Below are 24,884 nucleotides of genomic sequence, written 5' to 3' on the forward strand. Positions count from 1 at the left end.
AATGATGCCATAAGCACGATTTGGCTTACGACATCAATTTAGCTTACGGTCATTGACTGATTTGAGCATCGTGAGCTCCGTAGTTACCGCGGCCGCCGCAGGATGGCGCGACGTGCCCGCGCAACGCTCTGTAGGGCTAGAATTACACCGTCCTATGTACTCATCTTCGGCATTACCATCAGCCTTATATCGGCGTACATTTATACTCATGTCTGTTCACACCTATCTCAACGCACTAGCGTTCATGCACCACCTCAATATTTATCGATCGGATACGTGAGCTAATAATAATATCTGGGGTTTAACGTGCCAAAACCACCATATGATTATGAGAGACGCCGTAGTGGAGGGCTCCGGAAATTTCGACCACCTGGGGTTCTTTAACGTGCGCCTAAATCTAAGCACAAGGGCCTCGAACATTTTCGCCTCCATCGAAAATGCAGCCGCCGTGGCCGGTATTTGATCCCGCGACCTTCGCGTCAGCAGCCGAGCGCCATAACCACTAGACCACCGTGGCGGGGCCGGAGACGTGAGCTAGGGGTGAGGGCGGGTTGCCATGACCTCGCCCCGCAATCTCAGACGGGAAGTTCTTGATAAAAATATCTCGTGTGAGTCGCGTATTTCATAAAAATGTCCTTACTGGATTGAAAGCACTGATAACACGCATTTGAAGGTACAAGTATAAAAGGCGTATCGTAGAGCACCGATTATGTGAGATATCGGCGTTAAAGAGCATTGACACCAGGATCGAAGAGGCTAGTTTTACGCTAAGGGACTAATGGGTCGACTCACTCAGGCTCACTCAGTCTCATTGTGAGTCTGAGTGAGTCTGGCTGAGTAATATTGTTACGGAGAGGAAGTGAAGGAAGACGAAGGGCTGAAGAGCCTGACTGGCGCGCGAGTGTGGCGGTCAGCCATCTTGACTCTTTTACTAATTCCTCTCTGTAAATACATATTTTATTTACTCATACAACCCCGTATCATATGGTGGACGTGCTGGGTACTGCAGCAGGCAACGGAGCTCCGCAGCGGACGTCGCATCGCCCTCCCAACCATGGCTAACGTTGAGCCTTCTGCATCAACGTCGCTGTCTCCATCAACGTCGCCATCACCACCACTTGTTTTTGTACCACCTAAGGATCCCGGTACGTTCTGTGGGACCGATGGCGTCGACGTTGAAGACTGGTTGGCCATGTTTGAACGCGTGAGTGTACCGAACAGATGGGATCCCACACTTCAGCTGGCCAATGTGTTATTTTACTTGAGGGGCACTGCGAAGGTGTGGTACGAAAACAACGAAGAAGAACTCACTAGCTGGGACCAATGCAAAGAAAAGTTGCGAGAGGTGTTTGGCAAACCCGCCGGCCGTAAGATCGCCGCCAAAAAGGAGCTGGCCTGCCGTGCCCAATCTTCCACGGAATCGTACCTCTCCTATATTCAGGACGTGCTCACTCTCTGCCGAAAGGCCGACTGTGACATGACGGAAAGTGAAAAGGTCGGGATGTGCTGAAGGGGATCGCCGACGATACATTCAACCTCCTGATGTGCAAGGGCTGTTCCACCGTGGATGCGATCATCAAAGAGTGTCGTCAGTTCGAGCAAGCAAAAAGCCGACGCATTCTGCAACCGTTCGCCAGACTTCCAAACACCGCTGCCACGTCGACGTGTGAAGAGCAGTCAACACCGCAACATCCTTCGCCGCCGGAAGACCTGACACGAATTGTTCGTCGTGAACTGGAAGCGATGGTGCCCTCAGCATTCTATTCGCGCAGCACCGATGCCACCCCTGTTACCGTTCCTCTCGTTCAAGCCATCGTTCGTCAGGAGCTGGAAAATATCGGAGTGCATTCTGTGTGTTCTGTCGCCACTCCCAGAGTCAGCGAACGCCTTTCTGCCACGTCCTCCTCAAACCGACGATTCTCTCCACGTTCTCGCAACCCGGCTGAGTGGCGAACTGCAGATGACCGCCCAATATGTTTGACCTGCCACCGCGCTGGACATATTGCCCGCTACTGCCGCAGCACATGGTCCTCGGCACCTCGTGCAACGACCAATATGACCCGTTTTGACAGTAATGCCCACCATTTTTCACCCGCTCCCGAGTCCAACGCCGCTGACAATGCCGCTAGGAACACTTGGTACAGCCGCTCGCCTTCGCCACGTGGACACCAATCTCGTTCGCCGCAAACACTTCGCCCATCGTCCCGTTCACCACAGCCACGACGCCTATCGTCCCCCGTGGCTTTCGGCCGCACCATTTCGGAAAACTAAGAAATGCAGCCCCCGGGGGTGGTGCTGCATTGACGACTACGGCAGCAAATCCTCTCCCAGACGAAGTGTCATCGACGTTAAAGTAGACGGCGTACCTGTTCAAGCACTTGTCGACACGGGAGCGAACCTATCTGTAATGAGTTCACGGCTACGCACACGTTTAAAGAAAGTCCTCACAACAGCAGCTACACAAGTGCTCCGTGTGGCCGATGGCGGCACGCCAATCGTACTTGGTATGTGTACTGCCCGCTTAAGTATAGCCGACCAACCTACTTCAGTCATCTTCGTCGTGATTGACCGCTGCCCTTACGACGTTATCCTTGGACTGGACTTTTTGTCAAATCACTCTGCTGTCATCGATTGCGCTACCGGCGTCCTTCAGCTAGAACTGCCTCAGCTCGTCGCTGCTTCCAACACTACCCCGCCGCGACTGTGCTCTCTTCAAGACGTGCGTCTCTCACCTCAGGCAGCCCGTTCTGACAGCACAGCCGCAGGTTCCCGACGGTGAATATGTCCTCTATCCCCTCGTTGACATGCTTTTGAGCCGGAACGTTGCCGTTCCGCATACACTCGTCACTGTCACCGACAACCGTACCTCGCTACCACTTCTAAATTTCAGCTTGTGCCCTCAAGTACTTCCTCGTGGCATGTTCTTGGCCAACATATCTGATGCTGACGAATTTGAAATTGCAGCTCTCAGCGCCGAGACTGATTTACTTGCGCCTACTGCGACTCACAGCTCATCTTCTTTGCCGGCTGATTTCTCGAAGATGATTGCCCCGGACCTCAACCCTGCACAGGCCAATGACATTCGTCGCCTCCTCGCGTCGTACAGTGACATTTTTGATCTTGACAACAGACCTCTAGGGCAAACGTCCGTCGTTCAGCACCGTATAAACACCGGTGACGCAAGTCCCATTCGTCGGCGCCCCTATCGTGTTCCCCACACTGAGCGCAGAGTGATCCAAACGGAAGTCGAGAAAATGCTCAGCAAAGGTGTCATCGAACCATCAGACAGTCCTTGGGCCTCCCCTGTCGTCCTTGTAAAGAAAAAAGTTGGTAGCTGGCGCCTCTGCGTTGACTATCGCCACTTAAACAAGATCACCCGCAAAGACGTATACCCGCTACCACGCATCGATGACGCGTTGGACTGTCTGCACGGAGCTACATACTTCTCGTCTATTGATCTTCGGTCCGGCTACTGGCAGATTTCTGTCGATGCAATGGACCGCGAGAAGACTGCCTTCATAACACCTGATGGCTTATATACCAGTTCAAGGTCATGCCCTTTGGCCTATGCAATGCTCCTGCGACATTCGAACGGATGATGGACTCTCTGTTGCGAGGTTACAAGTGGTCCACTTGTCTTTGTTACCTTGATGACGTGACTGTCTTTTCTTCCACCTTCGACAGCCACCTGACGCGTCTCGCTGCAATTCTCGCAGTCTTCAGAACAGCCGGGCTTCAACTGATTTCCAAGAAATGCCAGTTTGGCCGCCGGGAGATTACCGTCCTGGGCCATCTTGTAAACGCTGACGGCGTCCAACCAGATCCTGAAAAGATCCGCGCTGTTCGCAGCTTTCCTGTGCCCCGCTCTACTTTTGACGTGCGGAGCTTCATCGGCCTATGCTCTTACTTTCGTCGTTTTGTGAAAAACTTCGCCGACATTGCTAGGCCACTAACAGATCTGCTGAAGAAAGACACCACATTCTCATGGGGCCCTGAGCAGGCTCAAGCGTTCATCGCTCTCATTGGCTTCTTGACTACTCCCCCCATACTTGCTAGCTTTGATCCATCTGCTCCAACAGAAGTTCGCACCGACACCAGCGGGCACGGTATCGGAGCAGTTCTCGCTCAACGGTAGCACAGTCAACAGTGCATGATAGCTTACGCCAGTCGCCTGCTCTCTTCCCCCGAGAGAAATTATTCCATCACCGAAAGAGAGTGCTTGGCTTTAGTCTGGGCTGTCGCTAAGTTCCGGCCATACCTGTTTGGCCGCATGTTCTCCGTCGTTACGGACCACCACGCTCTCTGCTGGCTCACTTCTCTGAAGGACCCGACCGGACGTCTTGGTCGCTGGGCATTGCGGCTCCAGGAATTTTCTTTTACAGTCACCTACAAGTCTGGACATTTGCACAAGGATGCAGACTGTCTTTCGCGTCATCCGGTGGATCCTCCTGACCCCGCTGCGCATGATCCCGACAGCTGCGTAATGGCTTTTACTGACGTGAGCGACATGCGCACCGAACAACGGCGGGATGAGTCATTGCGCACCATCATCGATGTCATCCAGTCTGGCAGCACCGACGCCGCATTCCGTATGTTCGTGCTGCATAACGGCATCCTCTACCGCCGCAACGTCAGCATTGAAGGCCCGGAGCTCCTGCTTATCGTTCCTCGCCATCTACGGCCCGTCATACTTGAACAACTTCACGACGTACCGACGGCGGGACATCTCGGAGTTTCGCGCACATACGACCGCGTGCGACGTCGGTTCTTCTGGCCTGGGCTATACCGCTCCGTGCGTCGTTATGTTGCTACTTGCGACCTATGCCAACGCCGGAAAAGGCCTCCTCTGCCGCCTGCTGGATTTCTACAACCAATTGAAGTTCCCTCGGAACCATTCCATCGCGTCGGCCTTGACCTGCTTGGCCCTTTTCCGACGACGATTTTGGGAAATAAGTGGATCGCGGTCGCTACAGATTATGCGACACGTTACGCCGCCACGAAGGCCATGCCAACTAGTTGCGCCACGGACGTCGCGGATTTCCTTCTTCACGACGTCATCCTCCTCCACGGTGCACCCCGACAGCTGCTGACGGACCGCGGCCGCTCTTTCTTGTCCAGAGTTGTCGACGACCTCCTTAGATCTTGTGCCACAGAGCACAAGCTGTCTACCGCCTACCATCCACAGACTAATGGACTTACTGAACGTCTTAACCGCGCACTCACAGAGATGCTTTCCATGTACGTCTCTCAAGATCATCGCGACTGGGACGCCACGTTGGCCTATGTGACTTTTGCATATAATTCCTCTAGACATGATACCACGGGATTTTCACCTTTTTATCTTTTGTATGGTCGCCACCCCATATTGCCGTTTGACACCGTCTTACCTTCCGCGCCATCTGTTACCATGTACGCTCACGACGCTATTGAACGGGCTCACATGGCTCGTGAAGTCGCCCGATCTCGTCTCGCCACGTCGCAGGAGATGCAGAAAGCCCGTTATGACCACCGGCATCATAATATGAAGTTTGCCCCAGGTGACTAGGTGCTCCTTTGGTCGCCATGTCGCCGTGTAGGGCTCTCCGAGAAACTCCTGACCCGCTACACAGGACCCTACCAAATCTTGCGTCACGTTAGCGACGTGAATTACGAAATTGCCCCGTTGCACTTCGATTCGTCAAGTACGCCACCTGTTGATATTGTGCATGTTTCGCGGATCAAGCCCTACTTCTCTCGCAATTCATCGCCGGACCTGCGCCGAGACGGCGCTACAACGCCCGGGGGTCCTGTTACGGAGAGGAAGTGAAGGAAGACGAAGGGCTGAAGAGCCTGACTGGCGCGCGAGTGTGGCGGTCAGCCATCTTGACTCTTTTACTAATTCCTCTCTGTAAATACATATTTTATATACTCATACAACCCCGTATCAATATGTTGACGAGTTCGAGTCCGAGTGCGTCCGGTTGAGAAAAGGTTTAGTGAGTCTGTGTCCGAGTGAACCCTAAGAGCTAAATATATTTCCTGAGTGAGTCTGAGGTCTGAGTGAGCTCCAACATTTTTTGCCGACCTATACGATTACACGCGATATTGAATTAACACCAGCGCGCTTGTGATCACATGGAAAGTGGGCCGCGCGTGCAAAGAAAACAATAAATGAAAGTGATCAAGGTGATCACGTGCGCTGCCGTACAAGCGTAGCTACTTGCCATCTTGCCACCCCCTCCGTGTGTAGCTTTCAGCGTGCTCAGTGGGACGAAAGCAGACAGAGGGCGCTTCAAGCGTCCGAGACATCCCTGTAGCTCCGCTCGTACTTGACGGTTTCTGAAAGTTTTTGCGGCAGTCGATTCGTGAGGCAGTTAACACCGATGGTGAGGTGACTCTGTGATTACTTCGACAAGTGTTGCAGGACCCCTTTAAAGGGGCACTTAAGAGAAACAATGAATCGGTTTACATCGATAAATTGTGCTCTGAGAACTCTAATGTCGTTAATTTCGTCATCACAGGTTTATTAATAGAGGGGAAAATCAAGGTCAAAGCTTCGTTTTTAAATTTCGCGCCGAAATTGCCCCGCGTGACGTCACGGACTTCAAAGTGTATTGATCGTATTTTGGCGCCATTGGCTCAACAAAATTACCCCAAACTAGGTATGTTAAGTCTATGCCCTTTCAGAGGACAATGTACTTCGTTCTTACCGATTAGGGACTACGTAGTCCCTACTAGGCGCCGTCAAAACATGTGACGTCACGGCGAATGGTGTGGAAACTTCACGGTGGCGTCGCCACCCACATTTTGTTTTTGCGTGTTTTCTCGCTTACTAAGCGTCTTCTCGCAGCAAGCGCGGTGTTTTTGGTTTCGTGAAAGAGTACATCACTAATATGAGAAAAATCGTTTTGCTCATTAGTGTCCCTTTAAGGTTTGATGTGAGGCCATTCGGAATATGAACCTAGTGCTAAAGACCCCCCCCCCCCCCACACACACACCCCCACCCCGAAGTGGTATTACATAGAGGAAACCCATGCAGGAAAACAATAAGGTGAGCTCCGTGAGACACTGCAGCGCTGAGAACTCCGAGGAAGCTGTAGGGCTGTTTAGTTTATTGCTTTAGGATTCCGAGATACGACTTGCAGCACGGTTAAGCGAATATGACGTAAAGTATGTATTGGAGGGGATATACGTTCCAAAGCAAGCTTGTACGATCCTTGCAAGCAGTCGATATCAACATACAGTTTAGCCTCTCATAATTAATCACTGTGTTATACATTTTCACGTTTTTGCTCTTCAGGCCTGGTAATTCATCAGCAGTTGTAAACCAGGCTTAGTAAGCGGGTGTGCTTTGGAGGTTTGACGTAGATTCATTTTCGATATCGAACTGAGCAAGAATAGCGACATAGCGGGAGCTAATAGAACGCGGCACCGAACACACGTAGAAGACTCTTCAAGTGCGTGAACAACCGCTTAAATCATCCATACGTAACGATCTTTACCCCATAGTGTACTTACGAAGGAGTAGATATTCTTTCATTAACTACACCGTTGCGGAGCATTTTTCAATTCCAAGACACCAATGCAGCATTAATAAAAAAAAAAGATGATCGACATTATAAAAAGAAAAAAACATCATTTGTGAGATCGAATAGCAGAGGCTTGGCTGTAAAAATTACGCAAACGAACGAACGTAGTGAGGTCTGTTAGGTAATTTATCCTGCTTTGTTTTGGATACTGCTCCCCCTGTTTAAATATGCTTCACTTCGCTTTCACTTTTCTTGATTTATCACGCATGACAGTTCAATTCTAAGGCTGAATCGAATTTAGAAATACGTGAGTCGAAAAGTGCAAATATAAACGCACCGCTACGGTTTAACGATTTTTATTCGTGCTGAGTGCGGATTTTGTCTTTTTTTTTGTTTTTGTGTGTACGTATGGCTCCAAATTCATTCTTTATGTCTCCGTTCGTAGGCTTTTGCGACGAGTTCGTCCTGATGAAGGACTACTTCTCCTGTAGCCTGACTTATTACCAGTCGTACGACGAGTTCGGTCGGTCGTACCTTCTGACCAAGCAACACAGCTGCAGGTACGTACACGTCTGTTTAGAACAAGAAATCTAGAAAAACAAGAATGCAATATATAGCTTCGACTGTTCTCTTGCGAACTTTTTACCAAGCTTATTCTCTATGGTAAAAAAAAAAAAAAACAGATGTAGTGCTCCGGAGCGGAATTCAGCCAGGCGTCACATAATTTCGATGTAGAAGGCTTAACACTATACATGACCGCACGATAGCATCTCGTCTTTGAGATGGCGTGACCGCTACCGAACGGGCGAAAAATCACGCCATATCCACGAAGTGAATGATGATTGAGGAGGTGGCTCGGAGGTAATCGGGTAAACCGTGAATGCTCCGTACAGTTCCATCTGCTGTCGTATAAGGACGTCACATGTTTTTATAGTAGCGATCGTGGTCAGGTTGTTGCGGAACCACAAGCGGTCGCAGACCTTGCAGCTGTGGCCGAACGTGGGGTCGAAGAAATCGAGGAAATATGGTTTTGCCTGCGTTAATGTCATCATCAAGGCGCTCGAAGAACAAGGGGAAGAAGACTTTTCTTTCGCGCGAGCTGCGCCTGTAGCGGTCGCCTATGGAACTAAGGTTACGCTTACGACGCGGGACATTGCCCCAGCTTAAGAACCTGGCGAGCCAGCTCCTACAAGGAAATATGGAGGGAGGCATTTGATGATAATTCGAGGGGAAGCGCTTTACCGTTTGGAGCGACGTCGGGTTGCCTTAGAGCGCGTAGTTATAAAGCGATAATCAGTAAAGAAGAGCAACAATGTACATGCTGGGGGGGGAGATAAGGAAACGGAGGAGCATGTTTTGATTGAATGTAGAGATATCCACCCAGGTGTACGTTTGGGCACGAGCCTACATGTACCCTTGGGTTTTAGGGACAACAATGGAAAGCTGAACACGCCCGCGATACAAATAAGCAGGAGACGGCTAGAGTATTGGTGGCAGAAAACTAGAGAGAAAGGACAAAAATAAAGAGTGGGAAAAGTAAGGACATTCTGCCGTAAGAGGCAGAGAACTGGGCTGTGAATTTGTTTTTGTTTTTCTCTACAGTAAGATTGATTTAATCGTAGTAGACAAAGCATACCGCCAACATAAAAATATAAAAACAAATAAATAAATAAATAAATAACAGCTTTTTCTTTTATTTTACCTTGAGCCTGGTGGCACACATGTCACCGCCCCGTTATAAAGGGGACGCTCAAAGCATGCTGGAGCGTCTAGAGTGCCAAGGGCAACTGAAGCGCGTGTCCTAAGGAACTCGCCGGGCTAAAATGACTGGCGAAGACCGGGCCATTCACGCTCAGCGCAAACGTATTATCCCCCAGGATCAAAATAAACAGATTCACTGACAGATTCACCCGCACATGGAAGGGCTCTGAATTTGCTTTTTTTTTTTCGCATGCGCAGGCTCTTGGAAGATTACGGAAGGTGCACCTACGAAAAAGTGCTGAAGAACTCTTGCGAATCTCTCAAGGCGCTCTACAGCAACATCAGGGAAGTGCGCAACTACATGGCCAAGATGTTCAACCAGAGGCACCAGGTGTCGTGCTCGATACCGCCAGGTGAGACATCGCGCGAGGAAGAAGGGTTAAAAGTGTTTGAAAGCGAGCTCGTTGCTAATGATTCGTCTAAAAAAACAGCTCTATATCATACACGGACAAGGGAACACACAGTACAGAACACACAGCACAGTACAGCGCCCCTCCTGTTGCGTGCCTTTGTCCGTGTCTAAGGTAGCGTTATAGAGTTTGGCGTAGCTGTTCTCCATTATGTCGGTAGCTTGGTTCAGCAGAGGAAAGAAATAAACATCCTGACAGCTCGAGCTTAGTAAGTTGGGCGTCGCGGTGGACCTGCTTTCACAAGTGAATAAACAGTACTTGAGTCTTGGGGGAGAGAGTGAAAGGAAACGCAGTGAGGTCACGAGTAAACATAAAGTGCGGTCGGCCTAAGCATGACAGGTTGCCGCTGTTGTGCTGGGACCGTCGGCGTTCGTCACTGGCCAGAAGCGGATGAAGAATAGAGGCTTTTAGCTTGTCCGGTATTACGGTATACGCAAAGCGGTTTATGGAATACCGGGTACTGGACTATGGTATCGACTTTTTCTGAGGCTTCGTGCAACCAAAATTACAGACACGGTTGTTTGCGTTCGCCCAGTATCCTTGACGGAAATAAGTTTCAAGAGGCAACTCATTCGGTGCTTGCCTGGTTCATCTCGGCCCCGCCGGGATGTCACCATCCATCTGGACTCGGTAAACTTGTTTTCTCGGACGGGTAGTATTACTTGAACGACTGCACGCCGGAATGGCTGAAAATGCTAGCATCGACTCACTCCCTAGCCCGGGGATCTGGGTGAACATCAAGACTAAATACGAAGGCATTTGTGTAGATAATAAACACATGTAAACACACACACACGCACGCACACACACGCACACACACACACACACACACACACACACACACACACACACACACACACACACACACACACACACACACACACACACACACACACACACACACACACACACACACACACACACACACACACACACACACACACACACACACACACACACACACACACACACACACACACACACACACACACACACACACACACACACACACACACACACACACACACACACACACACACACACACACTAAGTATGAGACCGGACGACGACGCGGGCCAGCTATCGATATTGATTCACGCCGGACCCAAGTACGTCTTACGAACGGAGCCAAAATTCTGTTTTACTCATTGCCCCGCAGACATGCAGAGGCAGCGTGGACCCGTCTCCGCGCTCCAGAGCTCGTGCGACGAGTTCGGGGCCGTGAGGAGGCTGCTGCTGTGCGGTGTCGCCTTCCATCGGTTGCTTCCGGGCCCCATCCCTGTTCAGAACGCTTCGTCGGCCTTGGTCGAAGTGGACAACGCGTCGACTGCGTTGTGCGCGTAAGTCCTCGAAGACTGCTGGCCTTACAGTATATCCACTATACCTATCCGCTACGCCAGCATCTATGTATCACAATCACAAAATGCTATAGCATCACAAAGATACAGGGAAGCTGAATTTTTACAAACACGCATACTGGAAATGACATTGAAATCTCAAGCGAATTTCTCATCAATGCTTTGTAACTTGCGAAGTTGCGTTCTAAAAAGATGTTCTTATATGTGCCAGTAGAGGATGCTTTTTTTTTTTCACTTATTGCGGAATGACACTCCGGGAAAATTAAAATTTAGTGTGATTCAATAAATGTATTTAGCCACTATTTTGTAAACAAAATGTGTAAACCCCCACCCCTTATGTAATACCTCCAGTTCGAGGTCTTTAAGCAAAATAAAGTGAAGTGAAATGAAGGGTGATAAGTGTTCTGGTATATACACCCGAAGGCTGGCGTAAACCGACGTGGTCAATGTGCTGTACGTATTCTTTCGACTGTGTCAAGGTTGGTGAAGGAGATGAAGTTCTGCATGTACTCGGCTGTAAAGGATTCTGGCTGCTCGGAGTCGCTGTTCTTCAACACGGAAGTGTCCTTGCTCAGGAGGCGACTGCTCGCGGAATTCGAAGGCGTCTGCGACGATACGCTTTCCTCCGGTAGCAACAGCAGTGGTTCTGCGAGGAATCGTCAAGGTAAGACAAGCCGAACTACAGACATACTTATCTCGCCGTTAGTGTTCGGTTATAGTTTACTAAGGCGACTGCCTTATATGCCTCACCTAACGCGAAGAGTAGCCGTCGGCGTCGGCGGCGTCAACATCGAGTGATGCAAAAAGATCATCCTCGTGTGATGGCGTAACCCTGCGACGGCATCATGACGTCACTGTGAGGGTACATCACGTGACGTCGCATGATGACGTCATCACGATATCGTCGCTTCGTCCCCGTCACCTAGGCCTGTGTGCCGGGGATCGGGAGTAGGGGGGCGCTCCTTATCTGGCGGAAAATAAAGTTATCAACATCATCATCATCGTCGCCGCTTGGTAAAACGTTGGCTGATCACGGAGGCACTGCAAACAACGGGAGGTGCTGAGAGCTTCCAGTTCCTTCGATCCCGGAGGCAATGCGAAACCACATTGGGTGCGGAAAGCTCTCGGGCGGGTTCGGTACAGTCGACTGAGTGAAAAAAAGATGGCTTTCGCCTTCACGTCGTCTTAGGCAAATTCATAAGGGACGCATGCACGCGTGCTTTCCGCTGAGAAAGCAAGTCGCTTTAGTGAACGCCTGTTTATTTCGTTGAAAAACCCGTGAGTTTAGGGCCTTGTGTTTTAAAAAGTATAATTTATGCTTGTACTCATAAACGCTTAGAAATAGAGGACACCCTGGACATCAGAAATTGGTGAATTCCCACGTGGTGTTTCTAGACGTAGTTTCTCGCACTCCGTTTTCAGGTGAGGATCATGGTACAGCCCGATAACCGTAATGCCGCGACCGCGTATATGATTTACACGGAACATACGAGTTTAAATGCGGCATCCCGAATGTAATGTGATTTTCAATACAACTGCAACTCAGACGAGCACACAAAGGTGTGGATGCTATACATGCGGATGCTTTCCATATTACTTGGGGGTGTGTGGCTATGGAAGATCGATACTCCGGCTTGAGTCCACCTTTTTTTTTTTCATTTTCCTGTGCTGCCATCTGCCGTTTTGGCAGGGTTTTGGTAGGGAATGGGACAACCGGTTACGCCGGAAAGCCTTCGAAATCAACGAACATTTCGCAACTTTCCCGCTAGGGGAATGGCGCATTCGCCGTGGCATAGTGATGGAAGCGCATTGCTTGACAAGGCCCCTGCGTAGTGTATATTTACGTGGCGGAATCTTACCACTCGTCAGCAGTGCCACCGCTCGCAGCGACACCGGCGTTATTTTTTGCCTTCCATATAGGAGACAACGAAAGTGATACAATGTGTCATAGTACCAGCGAGGGGGAACAAAATAGGGCGTTCGTAATTCTCAACTAGCGGGTGAGGTAGTTACTGCAGAATCCTCTTCCCTCTTATGCTCGTGCGTGTGGTTGTATGTGTGCTTATGCAAAATTGAAAATTTTTTGGAGGGGGGCTTTGAATGCCCCAATCCCCCTTCTGGCTACTCCAGTGGAAGAAGGAATTCTCGTTTTATTGTTCCCAGTCATTTATACTCGTTTGAGTAATAACCGTGCAAAAAAGTAGCATTAATATATATCAGAAATCTTTTGAAGACACAGTTTCAGGTCTGCCATGCGGACTGCAGCATTGTAATAGAAAACGAAACTCGACAGAAATTCCCCCGTGCGACGCGTTCACAGTTGTGCTCTCGCTGTGCCCTGGGCCTCAAAATGGCGAGAGTTCGCGTGTTCCGAGGTGTTTAACCTTCTTTGTGTTGTGCCTTTTCTCGCGCTGAATAATGCCACTATATGCACCAACAAGACCGTCAGAAAGTCGTTTTAGGCAGTGAAGAAGCTCGCCGATACAAACGCTGGTAAATGGGTCACTCTATGAACAATGAATGTGTTATCCATACTACGTTAATCCACATGACTCAAAAGCTCTTTAACCTGAAGACAAATATTGCGCCCCTACGAACCCGCAGGCTGCGAGCTCAAGGAGTTCACGCAGGAATGGGAGACGTGCGAGGAGGACAGAGCTCACCAAGTGAACCACACGTATCGGAATGGTACAGCTCCGCAGGAGAGGGCTACCACTAGCGACCGACAGCGAAATAGGTTTTGCAGGTAAGCTACTAAGGGCTTGCGCGCGAGATGCCTATCTTGTACCGCTGAATATGCAAAAGCCAAAGATGATTTGGACCTGAAATTGAACGTGGAAGCGAAAATCACCCTGGCATTAAGCGCACTGCGGAAACTAGGATGAAATTAACTACTCGGAACCGTCAGCGAAATACGTTTTGCTGGTAAGCTATAACCTTACGTGATAAACGCGGTACAGTTCAGGATCTATCAGCGTTGTTTTCTTCACTCGACGGCGTGCCGATGAACTTGATCTAGGGGTCAGCAGTTGGGCAGCTTCCCGAGCCAATTAGGGATTTGTCCTTCGGTGGCCGCATGCGGCTCTATAAGTTCTCTTTGCGACTACCCTGGGCCTCCTTGGTGGTCATCTGTTGCCAGAGTAGTCTTTGTTCTAACATTATTCAGAGGAGTTCTTCCTATTTTGTGGTTACCATACATCAACCTATGAAAAAACTGTGAATGGCGCAAACGAGGGGCTTCGCCGGCACTATTTCTTTCAATAAGATTGTCTGTTTTTCTGTCCTCTGCTTTGTTTAGATGGCTCTCAGGTGTTCGGCTAACAAAAAGAGGACCTAATACTCTGCGACAAAAAGCGCGAATGGTGTTCGCCTTAATAGTTGAATGGCCTTGTTTTTCAGCGACATCTCCGGCTACCTGCAGTGCCTGCGCGATTCGGCGAGCAGACACCACTGTCCGGCGCTCGCGCCAGGCATTCCGTATTCGGGCAACGAAGAGTGGTTCCGGCGGCTCGGGTTCTTGGCATGTTCCTCGTCACCTTCCTTGCCATTGTTGGGCAAAAGCTGGGTTGTCAAACTCCTGGCGCTCGCCGGTGCAGTGCACGTCGCTGCCCGCCATCCCGCAGCCTGGCCGTAGCGTATAGATCGTTCAGTAGCAATAAAGAGACGCACGGTATCTACGATAAGCGAAAATGAGTGAAGTTGAAGGACTCGGTATTTGTTTCCTTTGTTATATGCGGAGAAATAGCTTGTTACATATTTTTAAGCCGCCAGAATTTACAGAAATTTTCGAATTACTGGTTACTCAGTAGCTTTCGTTCTTGCAGTATCGCCATTTTGTGAGTATCCGATCGAGTTTGCTAGAAGTTTGCTATGATTTTTTTAAGGAGATATACTTGACCACGGAAGTTGCTTATACGAAACTCGACATTTCTGGAAGCACATGTCAAGCGTACCTTTGTTGTCTGGAATGCTACGCGTGATTTTTGGCGCTGTAACGATAAAGAAATAAAAAAACGTGGGTTGTTTTGCACTAAGTTACGCGAAGCTCGACATAGCGAAGCTTGTTGATCCTCAGCTCGTCGTGCTGCAGCACGGGCATCGCAATGCTGGCGGCGATTGGATCCAGCGTGCTTGGCCGAAGAAGCGGCAGCCAAGAGACGTCGACGGGCGGATCTGGAATACGCGATAAACTTGCCATTCCGAGCATGTTGAAATCGCTGTCCCTGAGCCATGGCTTAAGAAACTGTCATGGTTGCTACGGCGACGGCTCGGCGGCAGCTTGGCGGTTGCTATGGCAACGGCGCAGCAGGTTTTTTTTTTTTGTTAACGGACGTCTTACTGCCAGCTTTAACAGCTTCGCTGTTATAAAACACAGAGCTGTCGACAGAAAAGCATTTTCTTTTGGCCGCGGCTAAACGAAAGCTTTGCTGCCGACACCTCGCGGTCTCGAGCCGGTTTTAGATGGACACGTACGTATATGTGAGATAGCCCCGATCTCTTCGGTACAGTCATCGATATGGAGTTGCTGTTAACCCAACTCACTTGCGTATGTGCTTGTAAAAAAAGTAAATATAATCACTCAATACACCACGATTCCAGGTAATGAAAAGGGCAGCTATTACTTTGTTGCTGCGTAAAGCCCGTTTCAAATGTCACCGATTTCGCCGTTATGGGTTGAATGGGCAATTGGTTGTTACCGTCCTCCTTAGCACTGTGTTTCCACCTCAACTCGTCGAGCGCGCAGCCATGGCTGGCGACGGCTGTGGCTTCCCCAGCGAGTGCATGGATGAGCTATTCATAATTCCGAAATATGCTGCTTTTGCTAGCAACGCCCTTCGCATAAACAAAGATGGCTACAATGTCCAGGCTCACGGCGGCGCTTTCGGTTAGCACTGTGCTGACGTTTCCGAGTTGTGGCTCTGAATCGCGGGGTTTCGTCAAGGGCAAAGGGTGCTTGCTGTCGATCAAGTTATATTAATCGGTGACAAGTATTTCAGTGACGAAATAGCAGAAATGGTTGCGCTGTTCGTGCAAACGTCCGGTCTCTTCGGCGAGCCGCATCATATTTGTTTGGTGATCAAGAGCCTTTCAAGCGAGCCATCGGTTGAAGGCGACTCTTCGTGCATGACCAGGATTAAGGGGCCGTGTCCAGTAGCGCCATCTCTCGCCGGTGACAGCGGCGGCCTGCCGTAACTGAATGGGAAATAGGCGAAAAAAAATCGTATTTGACGAAAAAAAGCTGGTTACAGAAAGCGCTCTCGGTTCTATACTACAGCTGCTCATTTGAACATACTGGTAAAACTATTGTCGCACTACAATACGCGTAGCTTCCCAGAGTGTTTGACATTTCACAATGGGGCCCCATGTGTGTCTGATGGGTGGTGTTCAATTGTCCTGGGAAACCGCACGCTGTGTAGTGCGATACCGCAATTTTATCAAAATGTTCAAGTGGTTCTCTGCAGTATATAACCGAGAGTCCTTTTTTGGTAAATGTAATTTTCGTCAGATGTGATTTTTTTCTGCCTATTTCCCATTCAGTGATGGCAGTTCGCCGTTGCCACCGCCGAGAGATGACGCCACGTACAGATGTCCCGAAAATCCTGGGAATAAGTCATCTCCGAAAAGTGCAATAACTTGTGCGCAGTAGGAGGTTGAGTTGGGACAGCAGTCCGCTCAAGTAGTTTTCTGTCGCACTGTAAACTTCAAATTATGTGTTTTATTGCTGAAGTTTCTATTTCATAGGCAAATAATAAAATACGCCGGTTACATTTGATTGATATGTGTACTTAAAGGGCGTGTTAGGCTGCCAGGAATTAGTGATGACTAATCTTGATCAAATTCATTTGCCTGAGTATAGATGCATCACTTGGAAACGAATCTGTTGCAACAGAGTTTATCTGCGTGCACAGTGTCGGAAGTCAAAATAGCGGTGCGGTGCAGTGCTCCATAAGCTTGAGGAAGCGCTATCTGCAGTTGCTCCTAAGTTTCTTGCGAGCCGATAAATTTGTGTCCTCGGCCGCGTTGGCCGAGGACACAACGTTGTCTGCATACACAAGAGGACAAAATGTGGCAATAACTTACGAGTGTCCATCATAAGTCTACTTCAGGCTTCACTGCTACAATACATGAGGACAAAAGTACGGCAGCGTTCGCCTGCCACCTTAACTGACCATCATTAACGCTAAGGCTGCCGGAGAAAACAGAGAAACAAATTTCGTATGTGCCTACTTTATTAAAGCACTTGCTCAAACGAAAGCACTTGCCGCTCTCTAAGCGACTACAAATCGGTAGCGCATGCCAGATGATGACGGTTGAAGTCGTTTAATTTCATAGGAGCCGTGCCTATTTGACAGCTCCGAAGACATCGTTCTGTGAGAGCGGCCACTAACTGACAGCAACCGCTAGCTCTTCGCATTCGTTATTTTGTTCTCTGCAACGGCTGAAGCGCCATGTTTAGAGCTCATTCTCAGCTTATGCGTGCATATGGATCACACGAAGGGTTTATGCTTGCTCCGGATCTCGCGTTTACGTTTGGCGCTTTCTTACTTATTTAAAATAATTTTTTTACTTTGCTGAGCATTCCTACTTTCACAAGCGTGATGGCGGCGTCTAGGAAAGTAAAAAATCACAGCATATCCACGGAGTGAATGATGATGAGTGGGCGAAGCTGCGGAGGTTCATCGGTAAACCGTGAATCTTCCGTGAATTCTGCCCAGTACATCATCACCGACGTGAGATCGGGCGCGTTTATACTAAAGGTTCGATGAGTTATGACGACTTGCAGCTCACTTTAATTTTACATGTACGCTGTGAATTTTCATTGTTTAGAAAACCATTGCTTTACAAAACATCTGGCGTCTTTCGTTAAGCAGCTGGCGTCTTTTCGTTTTGCTTTAGAAACATCTGGCGTTCTTTCGTTTTGCTTTTACAAAACATCTGGCGTCTTTCGTTGGTTGATTTCATCAATCAACGGCGTTTTGAACAAAATTTTTATTGTTTAATCACGCACAGGAGAAATCTCACCAGGCGCTACCTTGGAGGTAAACAATGGCTGCTAATGGGAATGAGAGACAGAAGAAGTCGGCTTTTAGCTAACACTTACACTTCTACTAACGTTTCCTACTGGAACATGCCAATGGCTGCTAATGGGGAATGAGAGACAGAAGAATTCGGCTTTTAGTTAACGCGCACGCTGCGAATTTTTTATTGTTCAACAACGCACAGGAAAAACCTCCCACCGGCACCACCTTGGAGGTCAAAGTGTAAGACCGGTTACGCACTACGACTACTACGACTACGACTACGAGGGACGAACGGGTGCCGCCTTAAGGAGCTTCGCCCCTAAAAAAAAAGAAAAAAAAATCGAGACCACTCAACCCTGGGAAGGGGGGTGAATAATTGAGCTGACGAGCGTACTCCCGTCTCCGCTGTCGTCGGCGTTTTTCGTAAGCGTGCTGCTCCTCGGGCGTTCTCACAGTGCGCGGCCTACCCATACTTGCTACGAACTACCGTGCTAGCGCTGCGGCTCGACTGCCTCGACTCGCATGGCGTGGCAAAACAGGTGCTGACCGTTTTTTATAACTTTAATGGATTAGTTCTTCCACCGCTCCCTAGAGGGCAGTAGTGGTTTTATCAGTTGAAAGCTGCCAATACACATTTCAAGGATGACGAGGAATAAACTTTCATTAAACCGATAAAAAACCCTGGTTCCCTCTAAGGAGCGGTGAAATGACTAATGCATAAAAAGGTATTTCTCCCACTGCTTCCTGGGGAAAACCAGGGTTCTTTTTGCATACGGACAGCGACACAAAGAAATCAAGGAGGTGTATCATATACGTCCAGCTCCACCGTAAACAATAAAACTACCGGTGTTGCCCTTTAATGAGCATGCGCAATCGGATAACTGAAAGCGTAGATCTAAGAAGAACTGCCATCCTACCCTGAGTGTGTAGTTGGGGACAAAGCCTCATTCTATTTGAAACATGCACGTAGATCAGTGAACTCAATGTCTTGACCCCATGAACATCTAAGCTTTTGCCTAGCTACACTTTCCGTCTCTGCAAGCATACTGCCACGCGTTATGTGTCCGAACTCCTACACATGTAACCACCGCTTGGCGCTATCCGCACCGTAATGTCTGGGAACTTTCCCGATTGTTTCATATTTTTCCGAAATGGTTACGCGCGCGTCGCGATCAGTTGAATTTACTATGGAAATAACGCGGGCCCCTGCGATAACGCTGGAACCTTCGATCTTGGATGTATAACAGCCATCATGTTTCACCAACGATCAGATTAACGACGACCGACGATCGCGCTCGCTGATGTTATTGTTCTGCGAGTGTTACTCACAAGTCGCGCTTGCGCTTTGAGTGTTCGTTTTGCCGGGCACAAGTTCGCCCAATAAATAATTCCCTATTTACCGATTCGGTTGTTTGTGTTCTTCAACGTAACAGACCCGTGACAATATGGCCTTATGTCCGCCCATTGAGTTCCCGAACAAGGTACCCTGTTGATCCACCAGCTCTTTCACCTCTCACCACCAATCACACTAATCACACTAAACATTGAATTCAATCACAGCTTGAATGGGTAAGCTAGAGCCAACGTTAAATGTTTGAAGTTCGCCGCGTCATTACAAGAGAGTCATTTTCACTTAGCTGCCGCCTTTGCTTAACAAATATACCTTGAAAAAAGACCAATGTATGGATTCTGCTTGAAAAAAAAAACCGTAAATTTGCAAAGACAAGTTTGAACATCTGCCCAAGAGGAACTTCAGTTAGCTTTAACTAAATGAATGCAGTGGCTATGGGCCTCAAGAGTGGTGTCTCATCAGAATGAGAATCAGTTCATTTATGCTAATAAAGGGTGATAATTAATGAATCAGCATTTAACGGGAAGTCTATTCTGGGGCCACATTGTGATGTTGCAGCTGCAAATAATCAGTACGCATTCTGCATCTGATATATCAGCCATTGAACTATCATGCTACAACTATATACCAAACGAAATATTTTCACTATAGCTGTTTTTCTTGATTTCATTAATCGCAACATTTTGCTACAGAGCTTAAAATTTTCCAGGATGCGCTATACGGCACCAGCCTTGATAAGATCACGTATCAGAAAAGACAATTTTCACAATGCGCATTCAACCCATACTTTGTACGATGAAGTAATCAAAAGTAACCGTATTTACTACCTGCGTGGTATGGTATTCAGCAGGAAAGTATGCTGTGCCGTTTCCGTAAGGCGTAGTCGTCGGGGTCCCTAGCGGCCAGATGTGCGTCCAGATTTGCTTGTGCCCAATGGGCCCACTGTTACTTAATACCTATATCAATGACATTTCCTATATTGACCCCAGACTCAGCTTTCACATATGTGCATGTGATAACCATGCTTTTATAAGGCCATCATGCAAATGAACTAATTACTCGGCGCAATAAATTATTACATGAACTCTTAGTCCGTTCCAACGCAACATTAGCAATTTTTTTCTTCTGAAGACACAGTAGTCGTTCCGGGCAAAAAAAAAATCCCATCAACGCAGTCTTTGGTTAAAGCCGGCGAAGATATTTTCATGAACATTAAGTTCTAGGTGTCACAGTTTCTTCCAGCAGATTAACATTTGCAAGAAAGCCTCAAGTATAGTTGGTATATTAGCTCGTTCTCGACAGATCTTACCCACGGCTGTGAAACACCAAATATGCCACGCCCTCATTTTTAGATGCGAAGTATCTTAAGACCGAGCTCAATCCGGTGGTGTGCGGCGTTACCACCCTTACTGCGCATGCGCATACCCTCTCCACACACCTCCTCTCCACTCCCCCTCTCCACTTTCCCTCTCCTTTCCACTCTCAACTTTCCTTCTCCACTTTCCCTCTCCACTTTCCATCTCACCTCCCCCTCTCCCATACCCCTCTCCCCTCCCCCTTTCCACTCTTCCTCTGAAACGCGGGCTAGACATGCCGAAATTCTCTCCTGCGCAACGCCGCGATGAGCTCGAGCGCATGCGCCTCCCCTCCTCTTCTCTCTCCTACGCTGCCCCCCTCTCGCCCGCCTGTCGACCGCGTCCCCCGCTCGCCCTGTGAGAATTAACGGCCAGGCTAGATGGAAGATACGATGCGCGTAGCGTCCCTCTTCGCGTTCCACGACGCGAGGTCGGTAGCATGCCCAACGAACGCCAACGGAACGCGATCGTGCAAGTGCTCCGGCTTCGCATCGCCTCATGATCCCCTTTAGCAGGAGATGGTGTAATTTCTTTTTTCTTGCATCAAATACTGCAGTTCGGTGTGACCTACCACGTGAAACGTCAACATTTCGAAACTTGAAAGATTACGCATGTTCTCTCCTTCGGTCAGTGGCGTAAATCATGGAGGGTCCTGAGCCCCCTTGTGTATATGCTGGGGGGGACACCCCTTGCAAGTTTCCCCCTTTGAGATTTATCTTTCAGACGTCATATTTGAATTTCTTGAGTGTCATAACTGAATTTGATTAAACGATAGCAAAGTTTCCGTAAAACCAACTCTGAAATCTGTAACCCTTCCAATAAAGAGAAACAAAGTGCAAAAGTGAAAGCTGCTTGTCGTTTCATAAAGTACTGTAGAGCATGAGCTTTCTGGAATGCTATGGTTACTTCAGACGTGCCTCAAATGTGTATTTCGCTGAAGTTTTCATTTCATTTGAAAGCATAATTTTAATTTTGATATAATAAAAGTAAATCGTTTTTGTAAAAACAAAATGGCCGCCATCGCACGAGGTGTGTTCTCCCCTCGCAATTTTTCTTGATTTACGCCACTGCCTTCGGTGCTTTTGCATCAAGCATTAGCTCTGCACGACCGTTTGTGGACGTATCTCTCTGACAAGCACGATGGTACCACGTGAATTTTATACCGTGAACAATGTGTAATGTAGGTAGCGGACATGCGGCTTAGGCAGTGGACATGCGGTTTGTCCAAGAGAGAAGATAAGGACGACGACGAGCGATCGCTACCACGCACCTCCACCAAGAGATAATTAAAGGAATTGGCGATCGTGCACCAAAGCTACCTTATTTCTGCAAAGTTGGCCTATTTCTGGACAACTTGAACAATTGATGCCTCTGCAGCGACCGTCCGTCGCTCCTTTCTCGCTCCCCCAAGGGTCAAGTGCCCATCACCATCAACAACACGGACTTGCGTTCTCTTAGCAATTTAACGTGAAACCCTTCCCGTGTCTCCCGGGGTCATTAGTTCCTCAACTTCCATCAAAGGGAAGGCAACAACCATAACACTCAAGTCCCTTTCTCGCCGAACTCGGCAGGCCTGTTGTTACTCGTAAATAAACGTCAGTCTACTCTCTTCTCTAGAGCTGCCAACGCGCGTACATTTCGCTTGTGATGAACCGAGCTGCCAACACGTTTGCCTGTTGGATATTATGCTTATCATCTGCGCACATTCCTTTGTCCACCGAGCTCCTGTCCACTCGCGGATGTGTGCATGGGGCTGTAAGCTTTTCATCGGGCGGCTTCACTGCGTGGAGAAGGACTAAATTACAGTCCTTCCTCGATTTTAGCCACCAGTCAGGCGGCATCGTGGTTATTTTGACCCGTTTAAAGTGTATTTTGCCTTCCCTGTCCCTCAGCCCCAGTGCTTTGAAAAATTCAGCCCGATTGCCTTGGACTCAAGGGTGAAGCCCTCTACAGAAAATTTTCAGGTATTCAGCCTTTTCGTTTTCCTTTCCACGTTTACCACATAGTGTGTCTATCCCTTCGTAGTTGGCTTGGTTCGTCTTAGTCCGCAATACTCCCGTCCTGGCTTCAAACAGCAGAGAGCTACCCCGAGGATTATCGTATATCTTTTCTTTGGCAATTTCCTGCTTGAAAATTCTCTAGGTGTTCTGTGCTAATTTCGTAAGCATCCCTATTTTCAACAAGTCCGTCTTCTATTCTTCAACGTTTTTCTTAGCCGATAATTTCTTTTGACCTTTTTTTTTTTGCTCATCCACCACTTAGCCGTAGTGGGTAAGCGCCAAGTAATGTGGAGCAAGCAAGCGGACCATCGACATCGAGAGCTGAAAAACGCTGTGGTCGTGTAGGCGGCACCCGGCGTCGAGCGGCTAGGACGACGGGCGGCCTCTTGTTAACTGAAGAAATGGCTGCACCCGACGGGGTCATGTCGTTGTTCGTCTGATCCGCCAGGATTCGTTCCCGCCGAACCAAGAACAGGGTGAGTAGTGTAGAGGGAGAGCCATACCGAGTCATCGCTGGAGCTGTTCCGCCAAGTTGTAGTGAACAAGGACTTGCTGCCTCGGAGCTCTTCAGCGAGATAGAGGGAGAGAAAGAGCGCGCTTTAATTAAACTCAGAGGTTTCTGCCAGAGTGGTTGGAAGGTCGTACTACAGGTCAGTGATCTAGGGGTTATGGTGCTTGACTACGGGATCGAATGCCGGCCACGGTGGCCGCATTTCGATGGAAGCAAAATGCTAGAGGCCTGTGCACTTAGATTTAGGTGCACGTTGAATAACCCCAGGTGGCCGAAATTTCCGGAGCCCTCGACTACGGCGTCTCTGATAATCATATCTTGGTTTTGGGACGTAAAACCCCAACAGTTATTATTACTATTAAGATGATTGTGCTAGCTAGTGATTCATAATGCTTCAAATACGAGCGCGTAAGCGCGTAACTACACAGGGGCCCAAGAAGACAGGTACAAGGCGTTCAAGTATCAAGTAGTTATGTATTAAGATGTAGCATCTGTATCATACCAGTGATACCTTATTTCATGCGCATGAAATAGAGTTTCTTAGAATGAAAAGATACCTTCTTCCTATCGTTTTATCCCCCGCTGCCAAGCGACTTGCGTTTCGCAATCTAATACAGTTTTGATGTCATCACGGCCAATAAATCGAGAGAGAGAAAGCGCTCAAGCGATAGCAATTGGACTTGCCTCTCTCCGTTTCCTCGTCTTTTTCTTGCTCGTGTGCAGTGCACTTTAAAAGCTGCGAAATGATTACGCGATATTCCTACATTACGCTTTCTGGCCGTCTGTATAATAATATTAACTGCTGGAGTTTTACGTCCCAAAACCGCGGTATGAATATGAGGCACGCTGTAATAGAGGGCTCATGAAATTGCTACCACCTTATGTTCTTTCACGCGCACCTAAATCTAAGTACACGGGCCTGTAGCATATTGCCCCCATCGAAATGCGACAGCCGCTGTCGGGATCGGACCCATGACTTTCGGGTCAGTTGCCGACGGCACCACTGTACCACCGCGGCGGCTCATCCTTTCGTCTTGCGATTTGTGCAGCACTCGCGAAACAAGAAGCCGCAGAAGGATTAAAGTGCATGAATACGTAAATACCTGCTCACTATTCAATCCTAAAGAAATCTCTCCTTTGAGAGAATCAATTTTTATGTATTGCGTTGAATATTAGTATAACGGCAAATGACACAGGCGCTCCAGTCGCACTCACGATGTCGAGGTTGTGCCCACTTCCGGCGATACAGAGAATTGTGTACTGACTTTTTAAGCACACCTGGCAAATGTGTGTCTGTAGGATACGTTGTGTAATGCTACAGCGCTGCACTGTAAATGCGGGATCTGGGAAAAAAATAGAAAAGCGCAGTGCAGCAAGCGGCAAAACTTCACAAGCTGCTGCCATCAGTTTATGCGATGGTAGACTACTAGTACAGGAAAAATTTATCAGCGTGTGCCGTTTTGTCGTTCCACAATGCATAGACAAACTCTTGAATGCACTCCAAAATCGCCATATTTTACAGCCCTCAGGTACTCCACAGCACAAACAAAGAGTTGACCAAGGATTGTCCCAGACACAAATCGCAGTACATTTGCCGGAAAGCTATAA

At 48.5% G+C, this 24,884-nt stretch overlaps 1 protein-coding gene across 1 annotated transcript in view; it reads left to right on the plus strand.

Moving 5' to 3' along the window:
* Positions 1–14,998, plus strand: part of LOC119405321 (uncharacterized) — a 35,868-nt gene extending 20,870 nt beyond the window's left edge. The window contains exons 8-13 of the mRNA XM_049419253.1: positions 7,954–8,068; positions 9,468–9,622; positions 10,839–11,019; positions 11,517–11,701; positions 13,642–13,783; positions 14,437–14,998. Coding sequence (XP_049275210.1) covers positions 7,954–8,068; positions 9,468–9,622; positions 10,839–11,019; positions 11,517–11,701; positions 13,642–13,783; positions 14,437–14,671 — 1,013 coding nt within the window. The 3' untranslated portion in view covers positions 14,672–14,998. The remainder of the gene's footprint in view (positions 1–7,953; positions 8,069–9,467; positions 9,623–10,838; positions 11,020–11,516; positions 11,702–13,641; positions 13,784–14,436) is intronic.
* Positions 14,999–24,884: the final 9,886 nt, after the last annotated feature.

Source organism: Rhipicephalus sanguineus, chromosome 9 (genome assembly GCF_013339695.2).
Source record: "Rhipicephalus sanguineus isolate Rsan-2018 chromosome 9, BIME_Rsan_1.4, whole genome shotgun sequence".
NCBI lineage: Eukaryota > Metazoa > Arthropoda > Arachnida > Ixodida > Ixodidae > Rhipicephalus > Rhipicephalus sanguineus.